General features: G+C 57.8%; 2 protein-coding genes and 1 long non-coding RNA gene across 4 annotated transcripts; 1 reads left to right on the top strand and 2 right to left on the bottom strand.

The window, feature by feature from the left end:
• The first annotated feature begins 38 nt into the window (after positions 1–38).
• LOC115599446 lies at positions 39–1,161 on the top strand. The gene is made up of 4 exons (XR_003988433.1): positions 39–117; positions 222–264; positions 756–810; positions 955–1,161. It is a non-coding gene; the product is annotated as an uncharacterized LOC115599446 (long non-coding RNA).
• Positions 1,162–9,106: 7,945 nt separating this feature from the next.
• CDK5RAP1 (CDK5 regulatory subunit associated protein 1) lies at positions 9,107–15,644 on the bottom strand. The gene is made up of 13 exons (XM_030463217.1): positions 15,386–15,644; positions 14,796–14,899; positions 14,128–14,162; positions 13,415–13,515; positions 13,110–13,320; positions 12,375–12,495; positions 11,605–11,835; positions 11,264–11,361; positions 11,120–11,175; positions 10,897–11,027; positions 10,021–10,170; positions 9,496–9,636; positions 9,107–9,357 (listed from the first exon to the last, which is right to left on the bottom strand). The coding sequence occupies exons 1-13, from the start codon at positions 15,627–15,629 to the stop codon at positions 9,277–9,279; spliced, it is 1,704 nt and encodes a 567-aa protein (XP_030319077.1). The 5' UTR covers positions 15,630–15,644; the 3' UTR covers positions 9,107–9,276.
• Positions 15,645–16,141: 497 nt separating this feature from the next.
• On the bottom strand, positions 16,142–22,354 carry BPI (bactericidal permeability increasing protein). 2 transcript variants are annotated; one of them, XM_030463269.1, is made up of 15 exons: positions 22,216–22,352; positions 21,743–21,857; positions 21,136–21,264; positions 20,776–20,931; positions 20,313–20,376; positions 19,202–19,265; positions 18,667–18,758; positions 18,374–18,550; positions 18,143–18,202; positions 17,848–18,015; positions 17,705–17,772; positions 17,490–17,532; positions 17,184–17,247; positions 16,686–16,762; positions 16,142–16,330 (listed from the first exon to the last, which is right to left on the bottom strand). In XM_030463269.1, exons 1-15 carry the CDS (start codon positions 22,328–22,330, stop codon positions 16,277–16,279), a joined length of 1,446 nt encoding a protein of 481 aa, XP_030319129.1. In that variant the 5' UTR covers positions 22,331–22,352; the 3' UTR covers positions 16,142–16,276. The 2 variants fall into 2 exon arrangements, with proteins under 2 accessions (XP_030319129.1, XP_030319130.1); XM_030463270.1 differs by having other exon boundaries at positions 16,185–16,330; positions 20,776–20,928; positions 22,216–22,354.
• Positions 22,355–24,862: the final 2,508 nt, after the last annotated feature.

Genomic DNA, 24,862 nt, shown 5'->3' on the forward strand with positions numbered 1-24,862 from the left:
AGTCCTGACTGTGTCCCCTTCCCCTCAGCCGTCTCCTTCGGGCTCCTGGGGAAACTCCAATCCGCCCTCTCCAAGCTGCCGGTGGCCTCCGGGCACTTCGTGGAGCTGGATCTGCAGGTTCGGCCCCGGCCCGGTCCTGCCCCCCGCGCTGCGCTCTCTGCAGCCTCGTCCTTGAACACCTCCTTGGGTTGTTTTTTGGTTTTTGTTTCTTTTTTTTGCAGAATTCCCCGTTCCCGAGCGTCTTCATCGATTGGCTCCTGCAGAGTAAGTCCATCCCGGATGCCACCATGGGGATCCCCATGGCCACAGGGTGCAGCCAGCCCCAGGGGTGCTGGTGCACCTCAGGGTGGTCCCAGAGAGCCCCCCCATGCTGGGACAGCGGTTCTGTCGTGGTTCCTGTCCCTGGGGGATGTCCGGGCAGGTTTGTCCCCAGCAGCATCCGAGTGGTGAGGCAGAGCTCCTGCCCTGCGCAGCCCCGGGAAAGCCACTTCACCTCTCATGAAAGGATTTCATAATGTTTACTCAGTAGCAGTGAGTAACGGGCCCCAGGATGCTCTGAGGATTAATTAATATTTGCAGAGGTGATTGGGGGAGCTCGCAGCTCCATGAGGGCTGGAGGGGGGCGGGAGGAGCTGGGAACCCTCCCAGCTTCCCTGGAAGTGAACTCCCGGCACTGGATCGGCCCTGCCCGGAGCCAGGACCCGCGGGGAGGTTCGGGAGCCCGGAGCACACTGACCCTTGTCCCTCTCCCCCAGCCACAGGCCTGGATCCCGGGACCGTGCCCTAGGCGTGGGGTGGCAGCGCCGTGGGGTAAGGACAATGCGGTGGGACGGGACAGTGCCTGGGCTGGGCAGCAGGAGCCGGGACCGGCCCGGATCCTTGGTCACAGGAGGTGACACGGAGCATGGGGATGATGCTCTGAGCCCAACAACCTCAGCTCTGGCATCCCCCCAGGTGCCCCCGTGGGCAGTTCCCACCGAGGAGGAGGAGGAAGAGGAGGGAAGGGAGGAAGATGACTCAATGACCAGAAAATAGACATCAAAATGGAGAAACCCAGCCCAGAAAATGCACAAATTCTGTGTTACATTTCAGCCTTGCCAGACTTGGGGGTCTCTGCCCAGCCCAGGGGCAGCTGTGCTGATGGTTAACTGTGTCCATGGCTAACTGTGCCCATGGTTAGCTGTGTCCATGGTTAGCTGTGTCCATGGTTAGCTGTGTCTGTGGTTAGCTGTGGTTATGGTTAGCTGTGGCTGTGGTTAGCTGTGGCTGTGGTTAGCTGTGGTTATGGTTAGCTGTGGCTGTGGTTAGCTGTGGCTGTGGTTAGCTGTGGTTATGGTTAGCTGTCTCTGTGGTTAGCTGTGGTTATGGTTAGCTGTGGTTATGGTTAGCTGTGTCTGTGGTTAGCTGTGGTTATGGTTAGCTGTGTCCGTGGTTAGCTGTGTCTGTGGTTAGCTGTGGTTATGGTTAGCTGTGTCCGTGGTTAGCTGTGTCTGTGGTTAGCTGTGGTTATGGTTAGCTGTGTCCATGGTTAGCTGTGTCTGTGGTTAGCTGTGTCTGTGGTTAGCTGTGTCTGTGGTTAGCTGTGGTTATGGTTAGCTGTCTCTGTGGTTAGCTGTGGTTATGGTTAGCTGTGTCCGTGGTTAGCTGTGTCTGTGGTTAGCTGTGTCTGTGGTTAGCTGTGTCCATGGTTAGCTGTCTCTGTGGTTAGCTGTGGTTATGGTTAGCTGTGTCCATGGTTAGCTGTCTCTGTGGTTAGCTGTGTCCATGGTTAGCTGTGCTGGTGGTGCTGAGGACACTGGAGCCAGAGGCAGGAGCCCCAGGTCATGCCCTTGATGCCATCCTGGCTGTCACTGCCATTAGCCAGGTAATTTTTGGACACAGAGGAGACTTTCCTGGTTCTGAACAAAGACATCCTGGATGTGGTCCCATCCCATGGGAATTCTGTGAGCTGGCACCAACTGCACAAAATTCCCAAGAAGGGAAGAGAGAACAGGGACAAACGCTGATGAAATGTAAAGGCTTTGTCTCTGCTCTCCTCCTGCTGATTAGTTGGCCATTTCAAAGGGAAATGTTGTTGTTTCCATTGAGTTCACACTGTTAAAGGCAGGCACAAACGGCCTGCAGTCTAATCCCAGCATGTACTTAGCTGGTTTGTTCCCCAACAGTTATGCTTTGAACTGATCAGAGTAAATGCCCTCCTGTCTTGTGATCTCCAAGTGGATTTGGATGTGCTGCATTGTGGCTGAGGTGGATTCACATCCCTTCTGTTGCTCTTCATAATAAAAAGGTTTTTTCTTCCTCTGCATTCAGCACGTGATTTGGTTTCTTTCCAAACTGCAGAAGGATTTTAGCATTTGCAAGGGTTTTGTTATTTATCTCTCCTATCAGCTACAGGGGGAACTCACATGTGAAGAATATTTAGTAGAGTCTGTGGAAAGGTGGGGACCCACGGTGAGCTGTGGCCCCAGAGCCAAACCAGGGCTCTGCCTCCCTGGCAGTTTCAAGTAGCTGCAGAAACATGGTCAGTGGGAGAAATAAATATTCCCCTCATTTGTATTTATGCAGATTTATTCTGCCCTTGTCCCTGAGCTGCTGGTTCCTTTATTCTTCGTTGCTGCTCTGTGCTTGTTGCCAGTGAGCTGGGACTTGTTTGACACGAACAAACACATCCCTGGTGCCCTGCTGGGGCAGCTCCCAGGATGGGGCCAGGACCCCTGTCAGGGTGGGTGGTGATGGCTGAGGAGCTCCCAGGTGCAGGGGGAGCTTGATCCCAGCTGTTGGGTTTTGCTGACTGCTCCCTGCACCAAAACGTGTCCTGGCTGGGCCAGAGCCCCTTGCAGAATGGCTGCACCGGGAGAGCTGCCAGGGCCAGCACCAGGAGCACATCCCTCCTGGTGTCCCTGTGCCAGTGGGCTCTTTCCCACCCCCGTGTGCCAGGGTGGGTGACCCTGGCACAGCTCAGACCCCTGCCAAGGCACTGGTGTGGTTTTCCATGCAGGATTTCCACAGGCAGTGCCCAGGGGTGTCCCTGGCCCACCCGTGGTCCCCATGGTGGTGGGGACATGTGGCCCGCAGGGGTGTCACCAGTTCCTGCTCCCATCCCACTTCTGTTTGCACAGCAGCACAACAGGAGGTCAGGGACTGCTGGGCCAGGATTTACTTTGGCCCAAGGAAGGGTGAAACCAAAGCCCTGAAGGCAAACAGCAGCTCTGGGCAGCTCCGCCTCCTCCTGCTGCTTTTGTAACCCCTTTGTGGGACAGGAGCAGCCAGCGGGACCCCAGCCTCAACCAGGACTTTCCACCCAATATGGGGAGGAAAAAAGCCATGGGAGGATGGAGAGAAACCCATCATCTAGGGATGGGCACTCGAGGGAGGGAGGATGAGCACCGAGGCCTCCCCCAGCCCCAGGGGTTTTGTCCTGTGGTGCTGCAGCATCTTCCTGCTGCCAGCAGGTACTGCTGCTCCTGCAGGCCTGTGCCCTGCTCTCTTCTGAGCAGGGACTGGGGAAAGGGCTCTCAGCAACTGTAAGATGGAGTCTTGATCAAGAAACGATGGGGAGAATCTGTTTTTAAAATGTCTGAGTATGTTCAATTTTCTTTTTTTTTTTTTTTTTTTTTTTTTTTTTAAGAGGAGCTGTTTGCTGAGGTGCCTGCTGTTTGTTCTGGTGGCTTCAAAGAAAACTTCATGTAATTAAATACCAGAAGGATGACAATAAACAAACAAAAAAAGAAGAAACAGGTTAAAAGAGGAGGCTGAATAACCCAAGGGAAATGGAGCATCTTGTTTAGGCTCAGGAGCCCTGCATAAACCTGCCCTAAAGTGAATCTTGTTCCTGTGTCTGTGCCTCAGCCATTACCCTCAGCATCTTCATGGATGCAGAAAGCGGGGAGGACAATTCTGTCTGGCTTCTCATTTTCACAGCAGTGCTCTGAATATTAATCAGCCCCAGCCCAGCACTGTAGGCACTGCTGCACTGCCCGGGCTGCTGCCAGGGCTTGCTGTGTCATTTTCAGGGAGGCAGCAGCAGGGGCTGTGCCAGTCCCTTCTCTGTGCCCGGTCCTTGCAGGGAGCAGGAGTGTCAGGAGCACCCTGCCCATCAGGGTGGTGTCACCCCAGGGTTCCCTTTCAAGGCATTGGGCACCTTCTTCCTCCTCATATGTGTGAGAAGCAGGGAAATGAGCTTCATCTTCTCGTTAATCCTCTCCCCGTGTGGCTGCCCCAGCCCCACACCTCCCACTCCTGGAAATGAAGCCTAGGTAATGCATTTTCTTCCTTTTGAGGGGATTTGGGGGTTTTCCACACCGATGGGCTTTGCTTTTGACACCACTGGAGCCACAATGGGAAAATCCCTCCAGGCAAAGGCACTCAGCCCGCCTGGCAGCCCCATGGCTGCAGCTCCTGCCAGCCCCACTGCTGGGGATGGTGGCTCCCACCCTGCAGGAATGGAGACCTCCTTGGAATGATATGTACCAATTCCCTTTCTCTTCCAGTTTCCTAGAGGAAGTGTTTGCTAAGAAGGATGGGTACCTGCCAGGCCCATGGAGCACACCCCAAAACACCCGGTGTGGGGCTGACTCTGGGCTCCCCAGGGCAGGGCAGCAGCTGAACCCACCCTCTGCTTTTCCCTGGTGGAAAACAGCTCCCGAATTCCCCCCTCAGCAGTGTGAAAGAGAAGCTGTGGCAGCTCCCACACAGTACATGGTTGGGGGGCAGAGGGGGCCCCGGGAGGGTCTGTGTGAAGCAGGGGAGGTTTGGGCTCTGTGCTGCTCCAGTCCATGCAGTCACAGCTCAGAGAACCCAATCTCCCAGTGGGGGCTGCTTGGCTCTCTGAAATTCTGACATTTCAGGCAAAATGTTGTTTTGAATTCTACTTTGCTGTTTGATCTCCTGAGTTCTCCAGGCAAAACATCACCAAGGCTGAAAACCTCCATGCTGAACGCTGGATGGGAGGTGTTGAGCTCAGCTCAGCTTCTGCTCCCCTGGTTTGCTGCTGCTCCAGCTCCCCCCACATCCCGGAGCCATCCTGACCCTCCCTGCCCCTGCTCGGGTCATGTTCCCACAGCAGACATGTCCTGACACTCGGTGTGGCCCCAGGGCATGACCCTGACCGGATTTCTGACTGGGAAGGAGAACTTGTCCGGGAAAGAAGGGTTGAGAAGCACTTCTAGTGCTGGGGCTATTGCCCAAGGGCTGGAGCTGCTCCGGGCAGGCAGGGGCACACGGAGCCTCCCCTGTGCCAGACACAGAATGTCACTCTTGCTTTTTATCCCATTCAGAGTCCAACACAGCTGTCCAAACGAATTGCACCACCTCTGCCTCAAGAGAGGCGTTTTAATTACCCTATTGACTCATGGTCTTGAGAGCACCCAGCGTGGGATTAGGGGGATGCAGGGACAGAGCCCATCACCCTGCCCCCACCAGCCCATCACCCTCCCCAGCACACGCATCTGAACACTCCCCAGCCCCGATCTGTGCCTGGCTGTTAAATAACTCAGCCAGCAGAGGAAAAAAAATACTTGAGAAAAAAAATATCTGGGAGCTGCTAATGAAAACCATCAGAAAATAGATATCAAGTAATGACACCATGATGAGAGCTTATTAATAGGAAAGTCTAAAGATAAAACTAATTTAAACCTGATGAGACAGGACATCTCATCTTCAGAAGAACAAGGAGTCAATAGCTTGCTGTCAGTGAAGGAAATAAATTGCTCACAAGGGAGGAGGAAAAGCCACAGGACTCCCAAGCCCCAGGGAGCAGCAGTTTGTGTGACAGCTGAGGGGCTGCAGGAGCCCCCAGACCCCCACCCCAGGCAGCTCCAGAAGAGGGTGAAGTGCAGCCACAGCTGACTGCAGGACTGGAAGACAATTGATGGTCTTTATTTTGCATCAGACCCCGAAGTGTTACGTGCAGAGTCAGCAATGGTGATGAGCAGGCAGCAAAGGGAACCCCTGTGGCCCCCCAGCAGTGCTGGTGGGGGATGGAGGAGGAGGAGGCCGGGGGAAAGGGCTGCCAAGTGTGTGCAGGCTGAGTGCTAAAGTGAAACCCCCCGAGAAAAGGGCAGGAGCGGCTCCTCCTCTGGGCACAGCCCCTCCTGCCACCGCCTGCAGAGCTCTGACCTGCTCACAAACTGCCGGCAGGGAAAGGGTCAATTTCCCCCTCCGGCTTCCTTGGCATCTGGAGTGAAACCAGATTGTCTGGAGTGAAACCAGACTGGCTGGAGTGAAACCAGACTGGAGCCCCCGGGGGGCTCTGGGGAGGGATGTGACACCAGGCAGCACCACGGGCAGAATCCAACTGCTCAGCCCCAGCTCCTGGGGAGCCCTGGGGAAGGGAGCAAGGCTGGGGGTGAGGGGGGGCTGGATGGGGTCTGCTTTGAGGTTGTCCTTAGGCCAAAAATCAGCAGCAAACAGCAGAGGAGCCGTGGCTGCCATCCGAGCCAGCCCTGAGCACTGCAGTCCCTCTCCAGGGCTGTGCAGTGGGGGCTGCAGAACACCCAGGTTCTCGCTCTTCCTGAGTGACCTTTCTACCCCGTGAAGCTGTTTGTGTGCCCGTGTCACACACCCAGCACACGCTGCCAGCAGAAGAGGAAAGGTGCTGACTGCCTGTTGTGAAACCCTGGTGCTGGGAGGCAGCACGGCTGATGCTTGAGAGTAAATGTCACCCCAGGGCTTGAGGTTTGTGCCTGGAAAACTGAGCTGCCACATGGCAAAGCACCAAATCAGGTGTTTGTACAGGGGTGTACAAACGGGCAGAGACAAAAAAGGGTTTGTCTGATCTGCAGAGGGGCCCTGGGACAATTTTCTGGGAAGGAGGAAGCTGCTGGAGAGGTGAGGCTGGGCCAGGCTCTGCTCACCCCAACAGGACTGGCCGAGCCCTCAGGGTGCTGGTGGAACCACAGCCCAGCATCTTCCCATAAATCCTGAGGTTTCCCAGGGCTGGGAGGAGCTGGAGGGACCCCGTGCCATGGGGCTGAGCACTGGTGCTGCTGTGATCTGTGCTGTGAGTTGCTGAGTAACAGCAGGATCCACTCAACACTTAGCTACAAGCCCAGCCCCATCTTGTCACAAACCAGGAGGGACCTGAGGCAGTCAGTGGGGAGCACAGGCCAGGAGCTCTGCAGAAGGAAAAGGGATAAATGATTGTGGGAGATTTAAAACCCTGGGGGGTTCAGGACTGTCATCGCTGCTCAGACTGGGAAAAAAGAAAACCTTACAAGAATGAGCACAAGGCAGGATGGGCACAAGACAGAAGTTCACCCTCCCTAACAGCAGAACTCAGGGAGCAAAGCTGACAAGTGATACAGAAACCACATCCCACTTCTACCCCCCAAGAAAAAAAAGCATTCCTGCTTTCAGACAGGGCCAAATGGAGCTCAGCCTCCAAGGTCACTGTCAGTGCTCCCTAATGGATGCTTCAGAGCCTTCAAACCTCAGCTTCATTCCTGAGCCCTATAAAAACTAAGGAGGCAAGGCAAATGCTAAGTGCTATGGCTCCTTGGGGAGTCTGTGCAGTGAGCATTACCACCTCTCATCAAAGTGGAAAACTCAGCTCTCCTCTTAGTCTCTTGCTCCTAAAATACTGACTGTAAACCCACCCCCGGGGGCACAGAGCTGCCAGGCACCCACTCTGCTCAGATGGGGTGGGTGAGGGAAAAGGTGGCACCATCCCTTCCCAGGGGTGCACAGGAAAAGGGGAGTGCAAGAGGCACTGCAGGGAGGTTCAGTCTGGGCCACAAGTCAGCTCCAGTGCCTGTCCCTCCTGAGGGATGATGCTTGTACATCCTGCTCCTCCCTGGGCCGTTTCAAACCACTCAGCTCCTTGCTGTCTCTTCCTTAAATCCCCACGGGTCAAAGGCAAAGGCTGACACTCCTGCAGTGTGAATTTGGGCCCCAGACACTTCCCCATTTGGGGGCAGCACTGTGTATTAGACAGCACCTCAGGACCCAGACAGAGCAGTGCTGATCCTGCAGATTCCCTTCTGTGAGAATCAGCTCTGAAGTAATAAGCAAAAGGTATTTATTTCTTAAACTAAGGCCTCATGAATATTCAGTGAACCGTGCTGCTTTCAAAGAGATACAATTATATCCCAGAAAGAGCTGAGCAAGAGAGAAGCCTTTCTAGTGAAACCCTTTCATGCTTGTTCAAAAATCCTGCACATTCAGGTAGTGCCTGCTCTATGAAGAGCTGATCAGCTGTTCCTTCAGTGTTTGTCACTGGATAGAGGCTTTTCTCAACAAATTCTTTTAATAACATCTGTATTAAAAGGGATGATTCTTTCCCACCTCTCCTAAGAGAGAGTTTACTTACAAGCACAGGTTATTGCTCTTTGTTTGAATCTAGGAGCCCAGGCTGGAATGGGACAGGGTTGGCTGCAGGCAGGTAAGACCCAGGATCTGCAAGATGCACTCAGAGGAGCTGCTGGCCATTTATTTACACTGGTATGACCATTTCTCTCCCCTAAAGAGCAAAGACATCCACAGATACCTGGATTACAAGACTGCACCTGAAGCTTTAACAGGCTGGAGACAGCCCCAGATGGCAGCCAAACCCACAGCAGGCCTGGAGACAGAGAAATCCTCCCTCTCCTACCTACAGCCAAATATCCCCGGGGCAGGGTAGGGCAGCATTCCCTCAGCCTCAGGTACAGGGGATGAAACATCCCTCACACGTTAACATCACTTTGTATTCCCCAGTTTGGTGCCAAACTCCATCACAGGGGCATGGTGCAGGTTCCAGCCTGACCTTTCCCAGCACTCTGCAGCAGGGCAGGTCACCAATATTTGGCAAGAATCATCACAATCTCCTCTTCTCTGAGCTCCTTGTCCCCTTGGGCAGTACTCCTGCCTTTCTCCAGCAGTTCTGGAGGTTTTCTAAGCACTGTCAGGTTTTTTGAGTTCCTAAATTCACCTGACCCAGCTGGAATGGCCTGCTATGCAGACACACATCCTCCAGGCTGGGCTGCACCAGAGGATGTGAGCAGAGGTCAGAGCTGCAGCATGGTGTGGCTGGGCTCAGCCTGAGAGCAAGGGAAAACACAGAACCACACGGTACCAGGATCTGGCCAGCCCCCACACACACCCCATCCCTTTTGCCTCACTTGCACAGATCTATGGGGGACGAGTTGTTACCAAAACAGGAATCTATTTTATTATTTAAATATATATTTTCATATACACACATCTCCCTGTCTACACCCCATCTCCACCTGACAAAACTTCTTGTTTCCTCCTGGACAAAACATGCTGCTTCTGCCCACCTCTTCCCCAGCAGACAGCTCAGTGAGAAGGTGCAGAGTGGGAGAGGGCAGTGCGAGAGAGCGCAACACCCCTGAGGGTCTGAGAGCTGGCAGAGGTCACCTGAAAGAAACAGCACAAAAATCCTCAGAACAGAGGCTGAGCAGCATCCATTCTAATTTTAGGCTCTCCTGGCAGCAGCTGCTCTAGAGAACAACACTGTGCAGGAGCCCAAGGACACGAGCAGCACAGAGAGGTCACCTTCACCAGCACGTAGTCCCCTGGCTGGGCTCTGACCAGCGCCCTGCAGCCCGCAGCATCCTCCATCTCAGCATCAGGGAAGATCACCTTGGTGTTGCCATCATTCCTCCCACACAGCTCGGAGGCAGAGCGCTTGCTGGGCTGAAAGGAGGGCAGGGAACATTGCCTGCATGGCAATGGCTCTGATCCACTGCTGGGCTTTACTGCCTCAGGAATTAATTGAGCACCATTGCCAATATTAAAATAAATGTTCCATGCTGCTCAGCATTCCGAGTAACAATGTGCCACGGCCACGTGAGCATGTGGACACTCACACACCAAAGCCTGCACTGATTCAGAGACAAGTCTCTAACCTTCCCCATCCCCCTGAGATCAGCTCAGTGCTCTGGAAAAATCAGCTGTGTGCTCAGAGTCCTCGGGCTGTGTGGGGAGAGCACGAAGGGAAGGCAGAGGGGGAGGAGTGCTGTGCACAGCCTGAGAGCCTCCAGGTCAGCAAGAGAGAACAGCTCTGTCCCAGGAACTCACCCCCTCCACCAGCACCACCTGGGACTGTCCCACCATGTCCTGATTCAGCCTGGCAGCCTCCTCCCTGCACACAGCAATCAGCTCCTCCAGGCGCCGCCGCTTCACGGCCGCGGGGACATCGTCCTGCAGGCGGTGATGGGCCCGGGTTTTCTGCCAGAGAGGGACAGAGGCAGCACCCTCAGCCTCAGAGCAGCTCCCTGCCTGAGCCCAGCAGCACAGCTGCTATCCCTGTTTCATCTTTCAGGTGCTCAGCACCAGCAGCAGCCTCGATTTCCTCACGTTCTTCATGTGGCAGAGGGTTTGGTGCAGGTGCTGTGTGTGGAGCAGCAGGGAATGGGTCCCACTGCCTCTGTTCCCACACACTGAAAGATGATCCACATCCCTTTGCTTCCTTGTGTTTCCCAACCTCCCATCCTCTTCCCTGCCAGCATCTTACACCATGGGGAGCATCCTGAGGGCGGCTTGCCAACTAACCACCCCTCTATCTTCCAAAAATCCACTTCTCTCGAGACCTGACTGGCAGTTTCTGGGCTCCAGCCAACCACATCAGCACAATTTCTCACCAGCAAAGGGCAATGTACCTGCCCAGGTGTCTGCAGACAGGGCTGCTGCACTGCAATCACACTGGAGCATCTGCAGAACCAGGTCACCCCATCTCTAACCAGCCCTGACACCCAGGCTGGGGAACTGGGAGCCTTTCAGGCACAACGGGGGCCCTGGGACCACAAACCCAGGCAAAAACCCCTCCTGATACACCATGTCTTTAGCAACTGTTTTTCAGTCACTCAATTTTAGAGTCTTATTGTGAGAAACAGCACTCAGGCACGATGTGAGACACCAGAGGTAAGAGACTTCTCCATCAGGTCCCACACTCACCTGTCTCATGCTGTAGGCAAACAGGAACCCCACGTTGTAACGCACCTCCCGCAGCAAGGACACAGTCTGCTGGTGATCTTCTTCTGTCTCCCCACAGAAGCCAGCAATAAAATCACTGCTTAAGCTCACCCCTGTGACAGAGACACAGCTTTACACTTCCCTCAAGAACAGACAGGGAGATACAGCTGTGCTGAGCTCAAAGGCAGCCCAAGGCAGCCCCTACCTGGGATGGACTCACGCACGTGGTGCACAAGCTCTAAATATGCTTCTCTCGTGTACCTGCAACACATGGATCTGCTAATCAGAACCTGAGTCAGTGAGGAGAAACCAGGAGCAGGAGTCAGAGGGCTCCTGTGGAGATGCTCACCCTCGGCGCATGGCCTCCAGCACCCGTGTGCTCCCACTCTGGGCTGGGAGGTGCAGCTGTTTGCAGATGTTGTGTCGCTCCTGGATGAGCTGCAGGACCTGAGATGGAGAGTGGGGGACAATGTCACAGACAGCTCAACTCTACCAGGATCTCAAGGGCAGGAGTCTTCCCCGGCAGAAGCCAGAGAAGTGCAAACCCACGAGCACAAACATTCCCCTCCCAGGGGCTGCTGCTCCCACTCTGTGATTCCATGTTCCTTGGGGAAGGAAGCACAGCTCTCGTTGAGCAGTTCAGAGCTGCCTGGCTACAAGCTGAGGTCCAGGTGTTTGTTTTACACTTGCCTCATCAGGAAAATCCTTGGGGTGTGGAGAGGTGAAACGGATCCTCATTTCTGGATCAATCCTAGAAACCTGGTCCAGCAGGTGTGCAAAGCGCAAGCCCCCGGGCTTGGCTCTGTAGATTGTGCTGAAGCCATGACTGAGGGCTGGGGCAGCAGCTGACTGGAACTGCACCTCAGACATGTCTCGAAAGCTGTTGACATTCTGACCCAAAAGGGTCACTTCCTTCACTCCCTAGGAAAACACAGAGAGGAAAAAAAATAACCTGAAGCTGCAAGGGCAGCTGTGGTTCTGTTCTTCCTTCAAGGAGGAGTCTCCAGGGAATCAAAGAATCACAGAATCATAGAATGGGCTGGGTTGGAAGGGAGCTCAGAGCTCATCAAGTCCAACCCTTGATCCACTCCCCCCGTGGTTCCCAGCCCATGGCACTCAGTGCCACATCCAGGCTCTTTGGAAAGATCTCCAGACACGGAGAATCCACTACTTCCCTGGGCAGCCCATTCCAATGCCTGATCACCCTCTCCAGAAAGAAATTCTTTCTCATCTCCAACCTAAACCTCCCCTGGCACAACTTGAGACCCTGCCCTCTTGTCTTGCTGAGAGTTGCCTGGGAAAAGAGCCCAACCCCCCCCTGGCTCCAACCTCCTTTCAGGGAGCTGCAGAGTGATGAAACCCTCCCTTCCCTGGCTGTCTCGGAGTGTTCCAGGGGGAACCACAGATAAAGCTGGTGACACTGAGAACCAGCCTTTCCCCTGGAGGCAGCTGGGCCTCACCTGATCCGAGAGCATCCTCACTTCCTGCAGGATGGAGGCGATGGGGCGGCTCCGCTCCCGGCCACGGGTGAAGGGGACGATGCAGTAGCTGCACATGTTGTCACAGCCACGCATGATGGAGCTGACACGGGGGAGACACACACAGGTCACACCAGGATGCTGCCCAGAGGCTGCACCCTGGGAGGCAGAGCCTCTGCAGTGCAGGCTCTGTGAGGAGACCCTCCTGCACCCCCTTGCTGCAGAGGGGGACTCTGTGTGGACACACTGAGCAGGCCCTGGCTTGGTTTGGGGAATCTGATTATTAAAACCAGATAAAGGGGAACCAACCCAACAGCCACCACAGTGAAGGGGGGATCAGAGGAGTTAAGTGGGAGAGCCTGGGGGAGAACACAGCAGAAAGATGGGGAAGGAAAGGAGGGGGGGATGAGAGAGGCACAGAGTTTAGGAAGGCAGAAACACCAGTGGGACAGAAACCCGTGGGTGCAGCACCAGCCCCAGAGTATCAGTGTTCTCAGAGGAGAGGAGGAGCAGCCTGCAGACAGCATGGGGCAGTCCCTCCAGAGCTCAGTCAGACAGTAAAGCAGCAGCAAGCAGAGAGCAGAGCAGACTCCTGCCTCTGGGCTGCTGGGAGTGAGCACCCCAGGCACCCCCTCAGCAGCTGCTGTGACGTGCTCTGCATGGCAACATCTCCAAAGCAGAGCCACAGAAAGGCACAGAGGGAAATCAGGTACTCACACAAATGCTGTGGTGCCACCTGCACTCGTCTGGACAGGCAGGATATCTGCATAGGTCTCATCTAGTGAGAGGAGGACGTTGGCAGCTTGCTGGCCAGACTCAGCCACAGCCAGCAGCCGGGGAAGGTCCCGGTAGGCATCGGGCCCCGCCACCACGTCCACCAACTTCTCCCTGTGCAGGATCTCCTCCTTCAGCCTCTCGGCCATGCATCCTGACACCGGGGAGAAGGCTCCTGGTGAGGAAGTGCCCACCCCTGCCACCCCGTGAGCTGCTCTCACCCCGCAGGACAGGGGAAGAGGCGGTACCGAGGATGCCGATGCGCAGGGGAACGCCCGCCCGCTGCCTCCGCCCCTTCAGCGCCTTCAGCTGCCCCAGGCGGGTCCAGATTCCCCGCTCTGCCTTCTCCCTGGGGAGCCAGGGAAACAGAGGTTATCCCAACACCTCCAGCTTTACAGCCCCCCGGGGTGGAGCAGCCCCGGGGTTCTAAGAGGAGAATTCAAGTGGAGCCAGGGACTCATCCACCTGATGAACGGGAGGGACCTGTGTGCTGTGGGGATCATCTCCTGGCTCTGCCTCATCTCCTGTCCTGTCACTCACCTGGGAGCAGCTGCCCTGCAGGAACAGCTCAGGGACCAAGCTCTCGAGGAGCAAGAGCCTGCCCTGCCCTGCTCTGCCCTGCTCTGCCCTGCCCTGCCAGCAGCAGAGAGCACTGAGAGGAAAGGAGCCACGTTCCCTACACAGAGATCCCACTCTGCCCTGCACTGTGCTTCCCAGATCCCTGAAGCACAGCCCCTGTGTGCAGACACCTGCACTTCAAGAGCAGTGAGTAATATCCAGTGAATAAATACATCAATCACCAGAGCAGAAAGCTCTGCCTGGCCCTGGCAGGGACACAGAGCTCCTCATGATCCCATCCCGAGCAGAGGGAACAGGACAAACCAGAGCTCTGCACACCCAGCTCCACACAGACTGATAATTCCTTACCAAGTGCCCAACCCCAGCAGTGGCAGCTCCTTACCTGACAGAGCAGGTGAGGAGCAGGATCACATCTGCCTGGAGGGAAAAGGACACAGAGGAACAGGAGTCAGTGACAGCTCAGTGAGCAGGGAGCACCCCCAGCCTGCACGGGGACATGATGAGCCAGACTCCAACACTCAGTTAACCCAAGGGAAAAGGTTTGCCCCAGGGATGGGGGGTTTCACACAGGGGCCCAGGGAAGTCTCCCACTACCCAGAGGAATAAACCCAAAGATGAGTCAGGAGCAGCCCCCTGTGTCCAGTCCCTCTCCAAGTGAGAGGGAACTCAGCAGCCTGATGGCAAACCCAACCCACAGCTCTCCCACACCTGAAGTCATTTTCCTTATTCCACAGAATTCAGACTGCAAAACCCACACCACCAACTGGATTCCCACTGGACACAAGAGGAACATCCTGAGGACACTCAGACCTTGGAATGGTCTCCCAGGGGAAGTGGTGGATTCCCCCACTTTGGAAAGGTTCAGGTCTCAGCTCCATGGGTGCTGGGACACCTCACCAGGGTTGGACCAGGTGATCCTTGGGGTCCCTCCCAACCTGGCACTCTGTGACTCCCCATCAGGGCTGCACTGCACCCCCAGACACCACCTGGGCTGGCAGGCACAGCACTGGGGTGATGCCCACACCCCAGGAGAGCTGCCAGGCCCCTCACCTCCTCCGGGTCCTTTGTCCTGGTGTAGCCATTCCTCTGCAGGATGCTCCAGGCAATCTCTGTGTCGTTGACATTCATCTGGCAGCCATAGGTCTCCAGGTACACTGCAACACAGAGGCTGTGACCCAGCAGCCTGCCCAGGAGCTCCCAGCCCCCCCTGCTCCTGCAGCCTCACCCCTGGGGAGAGGGGCACAAGGGACACCCCCAGCAGCCCGTGGAGGAAGGACAAGGCAAACCAAAGGCTCTGGGAAACCCGAGTGCCTCAGAGCCTCATCACCCCAGTGCTGCAGCTCTGGTTTGTGGCTGCAGAGGAGCTGGGCTGTCCCTGAGGCAAGAGTCAGAGCAATGAACCCCCCCTCCCGGAGCCTGGGAGCTCCAGCACAGCCCTGCTGACACCTGAGAGGACAGAGGGGACAGAGGGGACACACACCGGCAGGATGGGGCTCCTTCTAATGCCCAACAACCCTCTGGGCCCCGAAGCACCCAAACAACGCCTCTTCCCCCCGCACTCCCTTCCCCTTCCCTTTCCCTTCCCTTTTCCCGGTGCCCCCTGACCCCCCGGGTCACGGCGGAGCGGCACCACCACAGACCTTTCCCGGTCCCGGGGGCAGAACCGGGGGGCGGCTGCTGCCCGGGGGGCGGCTCCCCCCTGTCGGAGCCCCTCAGGAAGTGCCTCAGGTCCGGCCCCGCGGGCAGCGCTGTCCCGCGTCTCACCGGCCGCTCCCCCGGCCCGCAGCATGCTCTGCAGGCGGCCCCGGTGCGGGGTGCGGTGGCTGCCGAGCGGAGGAGCCCTGAGGCCCGCAGCGCGGCCCGGGACGGGAGCATGACCGCCATAGCCCCCCACGGACCGCTTTCGGGGACGGACCGCTGCCGCTGTGCTCCGCCAAAGCGGTCCCCCCCGCGCCCCCACCCCCCGTAGCTGCGTTCCGCGGTTCCGCCGGGCCCGCCCCGCTGTCGGGCGGATTCGGGGACCCCCGGGGAGTGGGGGGGGGGGGGACGGGACCTGCCCAGCCCCCACCGCGGAAAACTGAAATAATGATGAAAACGGGACGGCCCGTGGTGCTCTGCCACCACCGCGGGGTAAAGACATCGGAAATGGGCGCTGCCGGCCCCCGGGGGGCTCCTGGCAGCCCCGGCCGCCCCGAGGGGTCCCGGGTCGGTGCGAGGGGTCCCGGGGAGGCTGCGACAGAGACAGAGACAGAGACAGAGACAGAGACAGAGACAGAGACAGAGACAGAGACAGCACCACGACCGCGGCTCAGCAGCTTTATTGCCACCAACCGCACAGGGGATGCGGGAGGGGACGGGGGGCTCAGGGACCCCCGGGGCGGGGAACCGGGGGGTTCGGTCCCGGGGCTGCTTCTGCCCCCGGCAGCGCCCAGGCCGGGAGGAGCGGTGAGGGAGAGGCGGTGAATCCGCTGCTGGGGGGACAGGGAAGGGGCGAAGGGGACATTGCGGGTGCTGTCGGTGCCTCCCCCTCCTCAGCTCCGTGCCCGGGGCTCGTAGTGAACGTCTGCCCCCAGCATCAGGGAATCCTGCGGGGAAAAGAGAGCGGCAAGTCCCGCTTGGAAGTCCCGCTTGGAAGTCCTGCTCTCTGCGGGTCCCCAGCACCCACCCCAGCCCGGGGCGGGAGGAGGGATGGGCACGGTGGCTCTGCCAGCCCTGGGAGGGCTCTGGGGCCATTTCACAGCCCCGCCTGCTGCCCAAAGCCTCCCACAAATTGGGTTTCTCGGCTCCCCAGGACCCATCCAGACCCCCGGGGTGCAGAGGGAGAAGCAAGGCTCTGGGTGGCATCTGTGACAGCGGGGTCCCGGCCGCGGGGACCCTCCTGCTCCTCACGACCCTGCACACCCCGGGGAGGGGCTCTGGCCCGGGATGCCCCTCACTCACCTGCTGAAACCTCACGATGGTGTTGTGGAGCTTTATTCTGTCCGGCAGCGGCAGAGGGAAACCCTGACCCAACCTCTCTGGGAGAGAGAACAGAGGTGGCTGCATGGGGATGGGAATGAGGGCAAGAAGCAGCCACCTCCTCCCCCCGGGCACTTTCTTGCCCCCGCTGCTCCGGGGCTGGCAGAGGAAATCCCTGCCGAGCTCCAGGGAAGGGCTGGGGGCTGCACACCCCTGGGCCCCTGGCAGCCACCAGCCCTGCTCAGGCCTCCTGTGCTGGGGAGTCAGGAGAAGCAGTGAGCAGGGAGAGGGTCTGGAAAGCATTAGGATTTGCACTGTGCTCAGTTTTTCCATTGTATTCCTGGCTGGATCCGTGTCACAGCACCAGGAGCTCTGACTGGGCTCACGAGCAGGGATTTGATGAGTGATCTGTGCCTGCTCAGATGAAGCAATCTGGCCGGTGGCTACTCCAGCATCCCCACTCCCCCAGGGGGTACTCACCATTCAGATTCGGGAGGAGGATGCTGGAGGTGTAGATGTTCATCATGGACTGCAGTGTCCGGACCTGGGGAGCAGAAAGGGGGGGAAGAAAAGCCTTAGTCTGAGGGCAAGCAGGTGACCAGGAGCTGGGGGATGATAAGAAGAAACGGAGACAAGGAGCTGCCACAGGCAGATGTTTCACCAGGGACCAGCGGGTTCATCTGCACTCCCAGATCCCAAGCTGGGGTCAGGGGGAAGGAGCCCCCCCCTCCCCTTTGCTCCCAGCAGGCTCTCTCCTCCCTGCTGGGGGCTCTGCTCCAGCCTTACCTGGAAAGTGCCCACGTCTGAATGCTTCAGCGAGAGCTTCATCCTGCAGAGAGATCCAGCACTGCAGGGCTCTGCCTGGGCTCCCTCCTGGGTGCTGCCAGTCCCCGCAGATGTGGTTCTGCTCCCTCCAGCCCCAGCTCATCCCCTCCACACCTCTGCCCCCCAGAACCCAGAACTGAAGCCCCCCCAGCCCCCCCACTGCTCCCCCTCCCTACCTGCCCATGGTCAGGTTCCCCACGATGTGCCCGGAGCTCACATTGATGACAGCAGACACGTTGCCTGTCTGGGGGGAGAGTGAAGAGCTCTGGCATTGCTCCCCCCACCTCACCCCAATCCAGACACCCAAACCCAAACTCACCAGGCTGAGGAGGAAGAGAGGAGCCAGGTGGTCACTGGACAGGATGGCATAAGCCTGGATATCCACCACAGGCCTGAGCGAGAGCCCCTCTGGTGTGATGCTCAGGAAGGGGGGGGAGGGTGTGGACAGCCTGAGCTTCATTGGTGTGTTGGGGTACATCTTCTCGAGCTGCAGAGGAGCAGGGGGAGGGCAGGGAGGGTGGCACAAACCCCCACTCCCAGAGGAGACCACCTTGCACAGAGCAAACCCCTGCCTGAGCACGGGAGCTCTGGGGAGGCAAGGCTGGACCACTCACCTCGGGAATGAAGGCTGAGAAGGTGGAGGTGGTCAAATGGAACTCAACGTCCTTTGGGATCTGTGGGGGGAGAACAGTCACCCCCGGGCAGTGCAGTCTGGTGAAATCAGCCCTCCAGCCCCCACACTGCTGTGCTGGACAGCCCCAGCCCCCGGGCAGCTCACGGGGCACAAAGGCTGCCACGGGAGCCCCTCTGCAGATGGAAGCCCCCGTCTTGCTGGGGCTGCTCACCATCGAGTCTGTGATTTCGAAGACCAGTGCCCCAGCTGTGTGGTAGGCAAAGCTGGCAGTGTTCAGGAAGTAGCTGGAGACCCCAAAGTAAACCATGTGGTCGTGGTCTGGGGGCAAGGCCAGCGGCAGGGGAGAGAAGGGGACAGCAGAGCGATGGGCCAGGGAGTAGAATTCACCCTGGGAGGAGGGAGAGAGGTGAGGCAGGAGAGCAGTGGGACCAGAGCCCATCTGTACCACCACCTGCCTTGGTGAGGGCATCAGCCAACTGGAGCTTCCCCAGGGCAGCCTCTCACCTTCAGGTCCACGTCCAGGGACTGGGCAGTAGCAGCTGGAGGTGCCACCAAGGCATAATCGATCCCAACCATGTCATCTATCTTGGATGTGACTGTAACAGACAAGACAAGGGATGAGTGAGAGTGGGAAAGCCAGGAGCAGATTTCCTGGGCTGACATCCAGGCAGTGCCATGCCCAGGCTCCCTGGTGCTCAGCACCAGCTTCATCTGCGTTCGCTTCTGTTCCAAAGCAAAATCACATTTTCCTGTTTCCCCTCTGAGTGTCTCTCGGCCATGCAGACTGACTCCTGGACCCAAGGAACCTGCTGGGCCCCCTGGCTTGGGGGGGCCACCACCAGCTCCCTGGGGGCTCCATGCAGTGAGCAGTCTGTGCAGCAGCCAGGCAGGGGGTGATGAGTCCCTGCTGATGCAGTGTTCCCCAGCTCCCAGAAATACAAGGAAATGGGGAGTGGGCAGAAGGGAAAGCACTGTCCTCATGGCTGGGAAATGTGAGGGAGAAACCTTCCCAAAACCCCCAGCAGCCCCCACCTGGTACCTGGCAGGGTCTGGGCGTAAGGCTGGAGCTCAGTGTGCACGGAGTTGGCCACCATGTCACAGACCTGGAGGAAGAGATGCAGCGAGGCTGAGCAGGGACAGACCTGCTGGGGCAGCTGGATCACATCCCCAGGCCAAAGCCTCAGCCCTGCTCCCTGCTTTGCTGCCCCATGCTGGTTTTATTCCTTGCAAAACCCTGCTTAAATAAAAGAGCACACAGTGACTTTGGTCCCCACTCATCAGACAGCACATTGTCAAGATACAAGCAGGGTTTACACCTGCAAACATCCACTCCCAGGGAGCTCCCAACCCACAGATCAGCTCCGTGGAAGCCCTTGGAAGGAATCTCACACGTGCCTCAGATTTTGCTGCCCTCCTTCCAGGAAGCAAAACAGCAGAAAAGGCCTTGGAGCCTCTGCTCTGCTCCTGTTGCCAGCCCATCTGCTGCCATGGCTCCCCTGGACCTTGGGAAAGCCACCACAACACATCAGGAATAGTGCCCAGGCAGGGTGGGATCTGCTGTGGGAATGGGATTTGCCTGTTCTCCAGCTGCCTCCTTCCTGAGCAGGGGTCACATCCAGGGAGGCTGTCAGTCCTGCCAGTTAGCCTTGTAGTAATTAGTGCTAACAGCTTGTTTCCATGTCTTGCTGCAGGTCTCCTGCATGGAGGCTTTTGTCCTGGGCAGGCAGCAACCAGAGCCCCCCGTGCACCCCAGTAAAACCAGATGGCAAGTCTCCAAAATCCAAAAAGGAGAAATTCTCCCCCAGAGCACAGAAGGAAGGCGGCCCTTCAGAGGAGAGCTCTGATCAGGCTTCCTCTGTTACAGGCAGTTTGGCTGAGGTGTAAGAGCTAATTAACTGACCATGGAAAGAAAAGTCTTTGTTAATTAGGAACCAATTACACTGAGCTTTGGCAAAGGCTGTGGGTTTGAGCATGAACAACACAATGCAGTTAGTGCTGCCCATTCCTCTGGTTCTCACTGGATCAGCCCCTGTGCTCTGGTTAAATCCCTTCCTCTGCTCTGATCCTTCCTGCCCAGCAGCTACAAGGGGGGGGGAGGTGGTAAAGATCCCCAGAAACACCCAGGGCTCTGCCCTCCTTCACTCACCCACCTTGCTTTCCAAGATCTTTCGGAATCTCTGCTCCACAGCTCTATAGAAGAGGTTATAAAGCCATCTGCAGAGAACAGAGAGGAGCCCTTCGTTAGCTCTGAGGCTGCTGCAGAGGATTTGCCAGGAAAAGGAGACACTGGAGACCCCAGGGCACTGGGGAATGGTGTTCCCATACCAGTGGGGTGCCCAGCTTTGTGTCAGGGCTCACAGCTGCAAACAGACCTGCAGGAGCACACAGCTCTAGTGCCTGCCTTAAGTCTCCCTTATTAATGGGAGAGGCCAGATTTAAGTTAATTTGGTTGTGATGAGAAGTGTGAGAGCCCTGAGACAGCTGAGGAGAGGTCAGCCTCTCCTGCACAAGGTGCAGCCCCCAAGGGACTGCAGATACACCACCACCATCCCACTGGAACCATTCCCATGCCAACCCGCTGCATTTCCAGGCCCAGAGGGTGAAGTTACATACCCAAGCTTGCCCGAAAAGTGCACCCAGACTTTGGAGATGTGGGTGCTGCAGTCAGAGGTGCTGATGGTGGGTTTCCCAGAGGAATCTTTGCCCAGCTTCAGGTTGATTTTGATATAGACATTCTCCACCCTCAGGTCAAAGGAACCGTGGTCTCTGCTGCAGGAAAGAGACATTTCTCACTGCTGAGTCCTCATGAAGGAACCCAAATCACCTTTGGGATGGACCTGTGTAGCTCAGGCTGTCCCCTGCAGTGAGAATACCAGGGGAGTTGGACTAGATGACCTTTAGAGGTCCCTTCCAACCCAGGGTATTCCATGACAAAACACATCCAGACCCAGAGAGGGGGAGCTGGGCACACACATGAAGTAGAGCTTCACCCGCCAGTTCCCATCCACGCTGGCGAAGGCGTTGGAGATGGAGACCTGCAGGCCCAGGCTGGGGAGCAGGGAAATCCGTGAGTAGGGCAAGTGGAAACTACGAAGGTCCAACCTAGAAAGAAATACATAAAAATAAGAGAAAATTCACATTGCAGGCACACACAGCCGGGGAGGAAAGGAGCAGGGCCACCAGGCCAGCAGCATCTCCAGCTGCATCCTGCTGTGGCAGAACTGTGCCTTGGAACTGTGGTCCCAGCAGCCACCCAAGCAGCAGGTCCAGACTTGGAAGAGCAGGAGCAGAGAGGTGCCACGGGGCAGGAAGGAGCTGGGGTCTCTGAGCAAGGGATGGGTGCACTGCTCCCATGGGCAAAGCCACCCCCATCACCTGGGCTTTGGTTGCACAAAACCCCCCCGTGCCCAGACTGCCCTCACCCTGCTTCCCTTCCCCCCTTTCACCCGAGGCAGGAGGGTCTCTGCCTGCACTGAGGATGGGGCAAACACCCCCGGGATCTGTGGGGGGACAGGACAGTCCTTGCTGCTGTGTAGGGCCAGAGCTGAGTGAGAGGCTCCAGAGAGCTCTCGGGGCTCACCTGGAGAGCTCATAGTGCACCTTCCCCACGTGGCGGATGCGAAAGTCACCCGAGATGTCTGGCACCTTCACCTTGGTCAGCTCTTTCTCCAGGACCGCGATCCCGTGCTGGTGGGCTGCAGGGACAGAGGGACAGGGTCAGGGACAGAGGGACAGGGTCAGGGACAGCCCTTCACACAGTGAAAGGGTTAAAGCAAACCTCCAGGCATGGCCTGGCTGCTTTCCACCTCCCCGGCTCTCTCTAAAGCTAATCTGTGTGCACAGAGCTCGGGGATCACACAGCAAACACGGCTCTGAAAGCTCCAGGGGAAGGTGGTGGCCAGGCAGAGGGACGGGTCCTGGCTAGGGGGGCAGCAGCAGGAGCCCCCCGGGCGATGGGGCACTGGGGTCCCGCCATGCTCCCTGAGCGAGTGCCCGACCCGGCACCTCGGCCACCACCACACCCACAAGGAGAGAAACCCGAACGGGACCCACCATAGTCCAGGCCAGCCTGGGTGATCCTCACCACGAAGCCGGGGTTGGTGGCCGCGCTCAGGGCCAGGCACAAAGCCAGTGTCCCGCACGCCACTGCCGCACTCTGCGCTCCCATCCCGCCGCACAGGGCTGCCCCGGGCCGCCCCGCCTTTATATCCCTGCCAAAAAGGGGAACCGCAGGAGAGGGAGGAGAGGAGAGCAGAACCGGAGCCGCAGCCCCTGTGGGGCCTCCCCGGAGCCAGCGGGTTTCTCTCTGGGCTCTGCTCCTCTGCCCTGGTGGCACCTTCAGTGCAGCACCCACACTCAGGGCACCCCCGCACCCAGGGCCTCTCCTGCGGGGCAGGGCAGGGCTGGCAAAAAACAGAAAGCAAGAGCTCAGCTTCCAGTTCTCCAGCAGGCACTGACAGTCCCTGCCTGCAGCAGCTCAGACCTCTGTGGGCACTGGGAAAGGCTGGGAACAAGCCTGGGGTGTCCCCGAGCCACCTGCCAGTCCTATTGCCCCCCCATCCCTGCCCCAGGCGCTCTGATGCCCCCACACAGACCTATAAAGGCAACCGTGGCAATCAGAGCAGCCTGGGTGCACAGTGCAGGCTGAAGAAACCACGACATGCTTTTTCAACCCCTACAGGCAGACCCCAGAGCCCCTCTACACCCACAGAGGGGCCCCTGGTTGGGCTGGGGGGCTGCTCGGGGGCTGCAGCAGGGCTCAGCAGGTGCCCTGCACTTCCAGCACAGGCTCTGTAAGACAGGAGATGACCTCCAGCGTACCAGGAGCAAGCCCCAAAGACCAAACTTCTGGAGCCCAGATATGTCACAGCTCTTGAGCTGAAGCCAGGTGAAGTGGATGGGTGCAGGGCTGAAGGGGGAGCACCCCTTGGGGACACTGCAGACTCTCCCCTCAGGCTGCAGGATGGAGGTGAGGGAAAAAGCAACTATTGAAGTTGTTTTCATTTCCCGTTGGAGAGGGCAGGACCAGAACCAGGAAACCCACAGCAGCTGATGCAGGCAGATCTCATGCTGGATCTAGGGAAGCCCTGGCTGCCAGAGGCTGCATCCCTGAACCAAAAACTGTTGTGAAATGCAGCTATTGCTCAAGGGCATTGAGGAACCAGAACCTGCTCCATAAGGAGAAATGAAATTTTATAGGGAGGAGCAGCACAGAAAGGAAGCAAAACCAGAAGACTTCTGTCGTGGTTTGAGCAAGGTCTGCAGTTGAACTTTAAAACTCCTTCAAAGAGCGTGAACCCTGACCAAACCCGGCTTTGTTTGGCAAGGAACAGCTGAAGCCACAGCTAAAGCTTGATACCCGGGACGGTTCCGGTACTGCCTTGTGGCAAGGATGACAGCAGGGACTGAGCTTGAAGTCCTGCCCTGCCCGACCCCACATTTCGGAGGGGAAAAAGCTTCACCTTGTGGCCAGATCTGCTGGGGAAGGACTGGCCCGGCACGGGCTGCTGGAGCCGGGCTCGGCTTTGCTGGGCTGAACGTGCTGAAAAGGGGGGAGGGCAGGGAGCTGCAGGAGGTCCCTTTGCTGCATGAACCCTGGGGCTCAGGACCTGCTCCCTGCTGTCCCCAGGCCAGGGCTGCCGCTGGTCCCAGAGGCTCCCCAGCATGTGGGGCAGGCCCTGATCCTGCCCACAGCTCCTTCTGCACCTCCCGTCTGATGCAACAGCTCAGACCACCCCGCATCGGGGACACAGGGCTCAGGCTGGGCTCTGCGACATGCCCAGCAAGGACACCCAGACACGTTTTCCTTCTGCAAAGAAATCCATTCGCATCCATTTCCCGCAGGACCACAGGAATGCCCCCGGTGGGGCAGGGCAGAGCTGCGGGCTGGCTGACACCGCTGGGGAAACGCAGGGGAAAACCCGGGGCACTCGGCAAGAGAAGTGAAAGCTACCTGGCTGGTTTTGAGGGAAAACTGGAAAGGGGAAGTCCACGGCCAAAAATAAAACTTCCCTCTCTCCATTTCCAGCCAGGACACGTTCACTGCCACCAAAAGGAAAGGGCCCTGACCAATCTGTGGCCTCTGTGGTTGTCCCCAGACCCACAGGGACTTCACCCAGAGTTCGGTGAAATTCTATCAGCACCGAGTTGCAGCTCCTGCCTGCTCCCACTGTCACCTGCCAGTCCCTGCCAACCTTTGATCCAGCAGCATCTGAAAATACAGCGAGGGACCCAGGGGGCTCTGCCACTGTTTTCCCAGCTGCAGGATCGGAGTGACCCAGCCTCGGCCGTTCCCAGAGCCGGGAGGGCTCTGTGCCAGCAAAGGGTCAGGGCTGACACCAACCCTGACTGCTGCAGCAAACCCAGGAACACCCGGGGACCTGAGACCTGATAATGCAGCTAAAATGAGAGCTGATAATGCAGCTAATAATGAGAGCTAATAACGCAGGAGCCATGCAGGGCACAGCTGTGCCCACAGGCAGGGATCCTGAGTGCAGGGACACAGCCACAAGTGACAAAGCTCCCACCTGGAGCCCAGCCCCAGATGCTCTCCCTGATGCTGGGCTCACCACTCTTGCCCTCCCTCCATCCCAGCGTCTCGGTGACATCCCGTGTGTCCCCTCGGGACCAGCACTGCAGCCAGAGCAGCTTCTCCACCCACCAAGGCTGCCATCACCCCAGACAGGAGGGCTCCTCTCGC

Source organism: Calypte anna, chromosome 20 (genome assembly GCF_003957555.1).
Source record: "Calypte anna isolate BGI_N300 chromosome 20, bCalAnn1_v1.p, whole genome shotgun sequence".
In the NCBI taxonomy this organism is placed as follows: Eukaryota; Metazoa; Chordata; class Aves; order Apodiformes; family Trochilidae; genus Calypte; species Calypte anna.

Bases quoted from the DNA above. Each gene is read 5' to 3' on its own strand.
- CDK5RAP1 (XM_030463217.1), bottom strand. From the start codon at position 15,629: ATGGCGGTCATGCTCCCGTCCCGGGCCGCGCTGCGGGCCTCAGGGCTC. The intron at 13,516-14,127 runs GTAAGGAGCTGC...CTGGCTCCCCAG, and splicing joins CTCCTCACCTGCTCTGTCAG to GGAGAAGGCAGAGCGGGGAA. The intron at 10,171-10,896 runs GTGAGTGTGGGA...CCTCTCTGGCAG, and splicing joins TTGCCTACAGCATGAGACAG to AAAACCCGGGCCCATCACCG.
- BPI (XM_030463269.1), bottom strand. From the start codon at position 22,330: ATGGGAGCGCAGAGTGCGGCAGTGGCGTGCGGGACACTGGCTTTGTGC. The intron at 18,016-18,142 runs GTGAGTGGTCCA...GCTCCTCTGCAG, and splicing joins TCTCAGCCTTCATTCCCGAG to CTCGAGAAGATGTACCCCAA. The intron at 17,533-17,704 runs GTAGGGAGGGGG...ATCTCTCTGCAG, and splicing joins GGGAACCTGACCATGGGCAG to GATGAAGCTCTCGCTGAAGC.